Source organism: Branchiostoma lanceolatum, chromosome 2, assembly GCF_035083965.1.
Source record: "Branchiostoma lanceolatum isolate klBraLanc5 chromosome 2, klBraLanc5.hap2, whole genome shotgun sequence".
In the NCBI taxonomy this organism is placed as follows: domain Eukaryota; kingdom Metazoa; phylum Chordata; class Leptocardii; order Amphioxiformes; family Branchiostomatidae; genus Branchiostoma; species Branchiostoma lanceolatum.
In genome coordinates, this window is record NC_089723.1 from 13228167 (window position 1) to 13238745 (window position 10579).

The 10579-nt window shown below is 39.7% G+C and overlaps 1 protein-coding gene across 1 annotated transcript; it reads right to left on the reverse strand.

Moving 5' to 3' along the window:
- Nucleotides 1–2672: 2672 nt before the first annotated feature.
- Nucleotides 2673–8111, reverse strand: LOC136426409 (uncharacterized). Its single transcript, XM_066415074.1, has 7 exons — nt 5248–8111; nt 4634–4708; nt 4407–4451; nt 4164–4193; nt 3615–3677; nt 3415–3491; nt 2673–2677 (listed from the first exon to the last, which is right to left on the reverse strand). Exons 1-7 carry the CDS (start codon nt 5262–5264, stop codon nt 2673–2675), a joined length of 312 nt encoding a protein of 103 aa, XP_066271171.1. The 5' UTR covers nt 5265–8111.
- Between the last annotated feature and the right edge of the window lie 2468 nt (nt 8112–10579).

Sequence of the window (10579 nt, forward strand, 5' to 3'; positions counted from 1 at the left end):
AATCCATGTTCTATCTAAGGTTCCGGGCGTTCCATTTGCTGCTGGCCAAAGAACATGTGTTCTTTTCAGGTAACCTGAGGTCATGTTGCAGGTAAACACGCAAGCCTTTGCACTAAGAAGCTCTTGGCGTCTCGCAGAACTTGAATAGAGAATTTTTTTGCACGGGTGATTTTGAAACAGTCAATTTATGCATCGGGAGGGACTCCGAGGGAGATTGGCAAAGTATGATGCTCTCGCAAATGTTGCCAAATAAACATGGTTTTTTGGGCATGGTCAAATTTAATTATGGCGGCTTCAACCACTAATAAATCACGACTTGACGACGAGAAAAATGCAATCCGTCTCTGAATTGGTTGTGTCGCACTTATATACAACTTATAATTAAACCCATACACCAACGATGATGATATACCACTAGGCCGAGGTAGGCCGATCCGATCGATTGCGAGCAGGTTTGCATGCAGTTTCACTTTCCGCACCAACAACCTTTGACCCAGGAAGTAATACTACTAATACTTCACAAACGCCTCTCAAAGCGCGATCGTCTACACATGATGTGAATGAATATCGGCAAACTTTTGAATTGTTGAAATAATTTTACTGTAAAAAAAGACAGGCATTGTTGGCTTTTTATGCGGTAGTTGTTTAAAGTTTAAGTTATCTAGCACGTTTTTAATAGTTCATTTTGCGTGTAGGGGTTCAACACAACTTAAATTGTTAATACTTTTTGAATAGCAAGGTTAAGAATAGACTAGAAATTTTATATGCTATTTATCTCATAATAGTTTACATATAAAATTTTTTTATATAAAATAAACCGATGTCGGGTCGGCCTTTGTATGTGTTTTTACGAAGTCCCCCCCCCCCTCCTTATAGTAATAGGTTGTTCCGAACAAAGTTCAAAGATCACGTCGGAGCCGAGGCCGCGAGGACGACACATCGTTCGATTTCATCCAACTCGGCGTCCTCTATACGTACAAGGACGTTTTCTTTGCTGTATACAACTACAACAACCCACAGAACGTAAGAAAAGAACGACCCTGTTGTGTTGGGAAACATGGCCACAGCAGCTGAACGTCCAGTTGTGCTTCTTTTCTCAGACTCGATATGTAAGTATATCGCGAACCATGTACCGCCATCGCATTTTAAGTTTTATGTACATGCAAACCGTGGTGCGAAAGTTGTTGATGTTGCTGCAGACATTTACCATCACCACAATGCTGACTTTGGTATACCTACTGTAGTTTGTGTACATGTTGGCACCAATAATCTCTCGAACGGTCTACAGGAAGTCATGGGAGACTTTGACAAACTGATTGCCATTGCAAAAGACCGCTTCCCCACATCTACTATTGTTATGTCTAGTATTTTGCCAAGACTTGACAAAAGATGCCTAGATGATAGACGTGTTACTGTGAACACAGAGTTGGCTGCGCTGTGTAATTCTCGAGGTGTTCGGTACTGCAACAATGGTGAAAGTATTGACCCGTCAATGTTAGCAGTTGACTGTTTGCATTTGAGTCAACGTGGTAATGTGCTTTTTGCTGACCATGTGTTCCATTGCTTGAGTCATTTTCTCCAGATCCACCAACTTGGTGAAAGACAGAAGTAGCTTTAGGCTGCTGTGGCTCCAGAATGCAGGTCCTGACCAGCATGATAAAATGGTAAGATTTTTTCTCATTTTGAGCACCACATAATTTTGGTACATGTAGTTTCAGTTAGGCCAGACTGATTTGATAACATGGATGACATCCGCGTACACATCAATTTTCGTCAACAACACCCCCACCCACAAAGAAAGTGTGCTACCATATTGTAAATCACACAAAGGGGGCAAAATATGCCATAACGTGATATTTTTAGTGTAAATCACACAAAGAAACAATTGCTGAGTGAGGGCTGTATGCTGGATATTAAGCTAAAATCTGAATTCAACAACGGGTGATAATGAATGGAATTATTGATAAAAAGATTTGCGTGTGTAACAGGAAACTATTACATTTACACGTCACATGACGTCAAACAGGGTATTCAACTTTACAGGAGATACATGGTTCGGTTGGTCTTAGTGTGTCAGAATTTTAACTAATCATTGAGTGGGCGTGTGTGTTATTCATTTTTACGTCATTTCTTTGCTTTCCTATTTCGTTTCAAAATGTGCTACATTCTTAGGGCTTGTGCAGCGCGAGATGTCCAGCGTAAGAACAAAAGAACCGTTTCGACGTTAGCTTTTTCTAGTATAGTTCAAACGTAAAGGCGAAAAACTCCCCATGTATTCTGTGCTTGTTCCAATATGATATTAACCTCCACTATCGCCTGTATGATATCACTTTACATCCCAGTTTGGCACGCATTTCGCAAGGCTGTCCTTGGTGCTGCATAACGTTCTATTGTTGAAGGAGTAAATCGATTGACATTTTGCGGAGTTCAGAGGAGCAAATGGTCATTCTCGATAACAGGATGCCTGCCAATAGCTCAAGATCACACGATAGTCAGCAGCCTTGTCCCCACTCGACCCTCACACCTTAGTGTATTCGTGATAAAGATTAGTGAAGTGAAAATAAGTTCACACGGCTATTTGACACCACCATTCAGATTACTACTATAACAGTGATGAATTTTGGCTACTCTAACTAGAATGTTGGCAACAAAACTCAAGTTTCATCATTCTGTTAACCTGGAACAAGGGTCAAAGAACAGCTAGCCAGAAGAAGTACAACTTCCACCCCGGCATGACGTAAGTTTGACGTCTGTTCGACGGGATGGTCTGATTATCTCTTTTAAAGTTTTATAATGCACAACCAGTAGTTTCTTTCTGTTTCTTTCATTGTTTCTTTCTTTGTTTCTTTCTTTATTGAAGACTAAGTATCTCTCAGTAGTAAGTCTTTGTATACATATATTTGTATCATAGAGGAGAAAAATGATTTGTACAGTGCCCCCTCCCCCAAAAGCCAGTAATACTGCAAGGAAAGAAGGTGCAAGAAACGACTTTTATTAACCCCATATTTCTAAACATTGGTCTTGTAGATCGTTTTATATCAATATCACAATCTACTTTTGCAACTTTGTGCTACAACACGGACAGACATAGGCATCATTTTCACTTCACCCCTCATTGCAGTTGGCTACCAACAAAGATGAACTGCATGCTAATCTATGTACATGTATTGTTATTGACCCATGACAGTGGAAGAGTTGAACAAATCACAAAACCAAACCCATGCTGTCTATTGCCTCTGTATAGTAAACTTCTTCCAAATGGCAAAGTAGTAACTTGTCACCAATTGTTAACCTCTCATAGTGAAAACTTTTGAAGCCACATTATGTAAATCACAGTTCATCTAATACACCACCCCTAGTTGCCATAGTAAATATGAATCCCCCCTCCCCCCCTACTCGATCCACCCCTCCTACCACCCCTGCCCCCCCTGTATCCCCTCCTGGATGGCCCCCCACCCCTCTCCTGCCTGTAGCCCTGGCCTGGGGTAAACCTGTAGAATGAAAAGAGGGGAAATGTGATTAGCATTGCAGTTGGTTATTTCAAATATATGTAGCTTATTTTAAAAGCTTTAGACATAAGTTGAGTATAAAAACAAATCACTACATAAGCTTACTTCTTGGGGCTGGGGCAGTCAAATGACTTATGGCCGAATCCTTGACAGTTCCAGCATTGGAGTCTGTTGAAAGAAAAGAGGATAAATATTTTAGTTGGGTAGGGACGTGTACAGAAAAAAGTAAGGCTTACGGTATTCATGAAATATTGTATGGATATAAAAAGTATGTTATGACTTGTTTATTTGTTTGAACCTTTGTTTATTCATGATAAGCTCAAATCGGCACGCAGGCTGCTTTTCATTGAGGTCACGAGGGAAGAGGTGAGGGTCAGATACAATATAACAGAGATACACAGTCATTTGAGTCCTAATAACTCTATCAACATATATCATTACATATTTATGGTACAAAAATATACAATTTCTAAAACATACAACATAAAGTAGGGCGAAAGCTGGTTCATGGTCCGTGTCTGTTCGTTTAGTTTATTTCCGTTACATTGAGTTTCCCCAAACTACAAAAAGTATCATCCTTGGAACAGAATTTTTGTCGTAAATACTGTACACAAGTGTATTAGTTACATAGTCCAGACTAAGAAAGTGACTCACTTCTGGCCCTGCTTGCGATCTGCCGGAGGTCTTTAGTGGAAGCATTTGTGAAAAAAAAAGAAAATTGTTCAGTTTTATAACGTTATGTGGTGTTGATACGCAGTTTTGATATGCAATTTGCTTCATTGCCAAATGCATCATCTTTTTATCACATAATTTGCATCTTACATTGTAAAGAAAAAGAAGATATCTACTAGTATTTTAGTTTGTCAAGACTACTAGTAATATAATAAAGTGACTCACTCCTTCACATCAGTCGTATTGTTGGCGAGCTGCCAAGCAGTCTTTCTGTAGTGAAAACATAAAAAAAGAACCTTCTTAATTTTTTATTATAAGTAATGTGATGTTGCTACACAGAATGCACATATAATTTGCTCTCAAATACAAATCACTCCATCAAGCATGCAGAGCATAACTATATCGGGTAATACCTGTGTTTCGATATTAAAAAGTACATTAAATCTACTTACAGTTCTTTGCCGTCAATTATGAGCTGCATTTGCTCTATCTTCTCTTTGAGTTCCTCGATTTCCTGTTCTTGATCTCTACAGATGAAAAATGTATACTGTATGAAAATGTGCAGATAGAATTCAACATATCCTTACAAATGTATATATATTTATTTCATCATCTTTCTAGTTACCTAGCTCATTTGCTTAGACAAAAGTTATGCTACGAGTAAGAGAACACAAAAGAAAGAAGAAAAAAAACAACAGCAAAAATCATTTGACCTTGAATAAGGCTAGAGCAAACAATGAATTTTCAACAAACTTAGTCAAAGTCATATTACTCATACTATGTCTGTATGTGGGTGTGGGTGTGCAAAAATGTTCAAATCAATCAAAGTTTATTGCACAACAAATGTATCAGGTACAATTTATGGCAAGTTCGTAGGTATTAAAAAAAAACAAGACATACATATCTTTGCTTAAATTATTAACAATGCTAATGAATTTTACAAAACTTAAGACTAAACACTACGGTATCCAATAAGAGTGATACATCAAAGGATTCAATTGAGGTTTGAAACTCCTTGAAAATTGTCTTAATGTCATTGAAATAATTACGAAAATTCATAACTTACGCGTACCCGTTGGCCATTGCAAAATTATGAGACGGTTGATCTGTGGGAGATGACACGAAACCGATGACACTGACAGTGCAGACGACGCGATGACAGACGATAACAAAACGCCCGCGAAATTCCAAAATCAAAACTTATTGGTTAAAGGTCACGTGATGTAGACGCATCCATTATTCTTATCGAAAATAGTAGAGAAATTTATTAGATATGGGAGTTAATGCACGGCATTTATAAAAGTGTGACCATAATCTAAGAGAATTGATGCACTTAATCGATCGTAGGAAAAGATAATATGTTAAAATATACGACAGTTTTAGGTGTGGTTTTGTGTTTTTTTATTATGTACTATCCACTTTACACGCTGCAGTTGGATTGATCCATTACGCTATGGACCTTTGACCCCGGAAGTAAAGCTTCGTTGTTGTTGAATACTTCATTTTACGTTGTCGGGGCCATATGATAATAAAAAAGATGATACTCATTAAATAAAAGGTAAAAAATGGACTACAAATTCAAAACGATATATCTACAATTATAAGTGAAGGTACTCAATTGCCCTACATGATTAAAAGCTGGTGTTGGGTCGGCCAATGTATGTAACTTTTTCCTACTCCCCTCTTGGAATAATGAGTTGTTCTGAGTATGACGTAGCACAAATGGTCGCTCTCATTCATGTGCAGGTTAACATATCATCATTAGTCGAGGAAAACGGTGTTTCATTGCCGAATAAATGTCTTTTTTCTGGTGACATGTATTTAGTATTCACCACATATACAATATCAGAATAAAAATGATTACCTAGAAAGAAAGACCTAGCTACGACATGGTAGTCCTCTACGATCACATCCCCATCGTGTCAGGCAATGGTTTGGCCAAGATCGAAACTCTTGTGGAATCTTGGAATCATAGAACTTCAGACGGCACAGTTGTGGACTTTCCGCTGTTCACAGCAGAAGTTTCCAATATTCCCTCTTGCGACATCAACTAATCATTGGCTTCATTTCTTCGTCAAACCTTTCATTCGCCTCCTCGGTTTGATTCCTCTATTCAGAGGCACCTCACAATTGTTCGGGAAATTATTGTAGAGGTAAGTGATGAAGTACGTTTTCCCAGCTCAAAAATGTCCGCTCAGTCTCAGAGTTTTCTCCATTTAAGATTAATGATCGAATATTTATTTAAGAACATGCGTTAATGGGTAATATTTTAATGATTCATTTCAACCCCCGGCTCAACGAAATGTTTGTCAAACTACTCAAAAAGGACAAAAGTCGAGTTGTTCATAATGTTCGGCATCAACGACTTTGTTCTTTTACTTACGTTTAGAACAGCCATTCGAGAGAAGTTCGAGCAAAATGGACTGGGTTCGGAAGTTCGGGAAAATGAACTGGCTTCGATATTCGAAGTTTCGATCCTGTGATACAACTTACTTATGTTACAAAAAACGAGTTTCGTGTCCGTGTAAAACTTACGCGAGAAAAAACAACTGCGTGTGATTATGGCATACATGTATATGGCTTAGTCACTGACTATTTCGATGGCATCCTTAAGTGGTATTCGTCATTCAATCCAAGTGGTCAGATCCCTAGATTGAAATGATTATCAAAATGTTATTTGCTACATGGTTATTATCAGTTAATGGTGAAATGCTGACCTGAAAGATTGTAGCTGTGTCCTGTCAGTAGTTCAAAAAAGTGTTGTTGACTGGCTAATATAATGTTTGGACAACTGTACAGTGCATCCCAAATGCTCTGTTAGTGTTAGCTCAACTGGTACAGAGGCAGTTAAGGTTTAACCATGGGTTCTGGGTACAAATCCTGGTAAGGCCACAGCAAGTAAATTTCATGGATGACATCCTTACATTCTGTAAAAATGTTAATGACATTCTGTCTGCACTGTGCTTAGTTGACTAGCCTGTCTATAGTGGGGATTCTTATTAACAGGTTTGCTATAGCCGCTGTCAATAGCCTCTGTCATCCTGAAATAGACTTACTTGATTTCAGGTTGTGTCTACATTGTGCTTAGTTGAAAATTCAGAATGGATGTGAAGGATGTATCTCAACTGTGGAGTACCTGCTCTCTGTTGCAACACTGCAGCATGGCATCTGCGTTCTGTCAGAATGGTGATCTACCTGCCCAGCTACCCCCACTGATTCAAGGGAATGCCCAGCCACTGCTCAGCTTGTGGGAGACCAAAGCTATTTTCCGTCTGCGACAGAAGCCTGGGTCTGCAAGGCTATGGAGAATCCCTTTTGAAGATCTCAAAGCAAACCAGCATCTTACTGTAGAATATGATGATTATGGCATATCTGGCATAGTCACTGGGTTTGTGTCACCAGCCATTGAAGTGAGGGGTGACTGTTGGTTTAGTGATAATGATGTTTTGAAGCCCAACTGTGATTTTGTGCCTACTCTTGACATACTACTTCCAGCTTCACCAACTCACTGTCCCTCCATGCATGATATTGTTTCTGTGCTTGATTCAGCAGCAAACTTAACCATTGATGCTCAGGACATAGATTTCGACAATACATTTGTAGAGGTACATACTGGTGCTCGTGATCTGTGTGCACATTATAAGTATAAAGGAGACATCGAGATGATGTCACATGTGTTAAGGTATGCACAATCAGTGCACAGCCTCTGCGGTTTTCAGCCATTCTCATCTCTTGAGCGACCATATGGTACATTGCAGCTATTAGTTGAACATCAAAATGAGTTCCCTTTTTGCATGGCTGATGATGAGATTTCATGGGGCCTTGGTTATATGTGAAACTCTTCAACGTTGAACGTCCTACTCCCCATGGTTTTTCTGCCAGGAAACATAGTTCATATCTTACAGAAGTCATGAATTTGAAATTTATGGACTTTCTTGTTGGACTTTAACTTTTCAGGAGAAATGCCGAGGCGTAAGTTTGCAAGAATGTAAATGAAAATGAAAAATTGGGATAGACTGAGTTGATGAATATGTGATTTCTCCCCCCATTGCGTGGATATGCAATTATGGTGATGATACAGAGTTGATGAATGTGTGATTTCTCCCTACAGTGCTGAGGAGGCGTAGCTGGGCTATGTGATTGTGGTGATGATGAATGTGTGATTTCTCCCTACAGTGCGGAGGAAGCAGAATTGGGCTACGTAATTGTTGTGGACAGAAGACAGGACAGATGGGCAGCAGTGAAGGCGACTCTCATCAGGATAGCTGTGAGCATCCTTTCATATGTCAGGTAGTGTGTCAGGCCACCTATTGCACGACCTTTACCCATACCAGCCGGACGTGTTCGTCTCGAGGTGGTAAAGATGTGATGCAAATATATTGTATTTGTCTGGTTCTTCTTCTCCTGACAAACCTTCAAATGGCTTCTTCTCCGCCATTTCTTAACCAACCGACCTGAAATTTGGTGTGGAGGTTGAGATGGCAAATACCCCCAGACCCTTTGTAAATCGTTTTGAAACAGGCCTTAAAATCATTTTTATGGAGGTTTTTTGGGGCATTTTTAGACAATTTTTATATTTTGGGCTCCTGTGCCCTGGTATAACAAGCAAATGACCTGCAATTCGGCACAAGGGTGCCTTGAACATGTCCCTACAGGATTTCAATCACATTTCCGGTGTACATCACTTCAAAATGCTTCGTTTTGGGGACTTTTGGACCCATTTTCAGACCAAAAACGGGTCAAAAGTGCTGTCCCCGTTCCATGTTCTATCTAAGAATCCATGTTCTATCTAAGGTTCCGGGCGTTCCATTTGCTGCTGGCCAAAGAACATGTGTTCTTTTCAGGTAACCTGAGGTCATGTTGCAGGTAAACACGCAAGCCTTTGCACTAAGAAGCTCTTGGCGTCTCGCAGAACTTGAATAGAGAATTTTTTTGCACGGGTGATTTTGAAACAGTCAATTTATGCATCGGGAGGGACTCCGAGGGAGATTGGCAAAGTATGATGCTCTCGCAAATGTTGCCAAATAAACATGGTTTTTTGGGCATGGTCAAATTTAATTATGGCGGCTTCAACCACTAATAAATCACGACTTGACGACGAGAAAAATGCAATCCGTCTCTGAATTGGTTGTGTCGCACTTATATACAACTTATAATTAAACCCATACACCAACGATGATGATATACCACTAGGCCGAGGTAGGCCGATCCGATCGATTGCGAGCAGGTTTGCATGCAGTTTCACTTTCCGCACCAACAACCTTTGACCCAGGAAGTAATACTACTAATACTTCACAAACGCCTCTCAAAGCGCGATCGTCTACACATGATGTGAATGAATATCGGCAAACTTTTGAATTGTTGAAATAATTTTACTGTAAAAAAAGACAGGCATTGTTGGCTTTTTATGCGGTAGTTGTTTAAAGTTTAAGTTATCTAGCACGTTTTTAATAGTTCATTTTGCGTGTAGGGGTTCAACACAACTTAAATTGTTAATACTTTTTGAATAGCAAGGTTAAGAATAGACTAGAAATTTTATATGCTATTTATCTCATAATAGTTTACATATAAAATTTTTTTATATAAAATAAACCGATGTCGGGTCGGCCTTTGTATGTGTTTTTACGAAGTCCCCCCCCCCCCTCCTTATAGTAATAGGTTGTTCCGAACAAAGTTCAAAGATCACGTCGGAGCCGAGGCCGCGAGGACGACACATCGTTCGATTTCATCCAACTCGGCGTCCTCTATACGTACAAGGACGTTTTCTTTGCTGTATACAACTACAACAACCCACAGAACGTAAGAAAAGAACGACCCTGTTGTGTTGGGAAACATGGCCACAGCAGCTGAACGTCCAGTTGTGCTTCTTTTCTCAGACTCGATATGTAAGTATATCGCGAACCATGTACCGCCATCGCATTTTAAGTTTTATGTACATGCAAACCGTGGTGCGAAAGTTGTTGATGTTGCTGCAGACATTTACCATCACCACAATGCTGACTTTGGTATACCTACTGTAGTTTGTGTACATGTTGGCACCAATAATCTCTCGAACGGTCTACAGGAAGTCATGGGAGACTTTGACAAACTGATTGCCATTGCAAAAGACCGCTTCCCCACATCTACTATTGTTATGTCTAGTATTTTGCCAAGACTTGACAAAAGATGCCTAGATGATAGACGTGTTACTGTGAACACAGAGTTGGCTGCGCTGTGTAATTCTCGAGGTGTTCGGTACTGCAACAATGGTGAAAGTATTGACCCGTCAATGTTAGCAGTTGACTGTTTGCATTTGAGTCAACGTGGTAATGTGCTTTTTGCTGACCATGTGTTCCATTGCTTGAGTCATTTTCTCCAGATCCACCAACTTGGTGAAAGACAGAAGTAGCTTTAGGCTG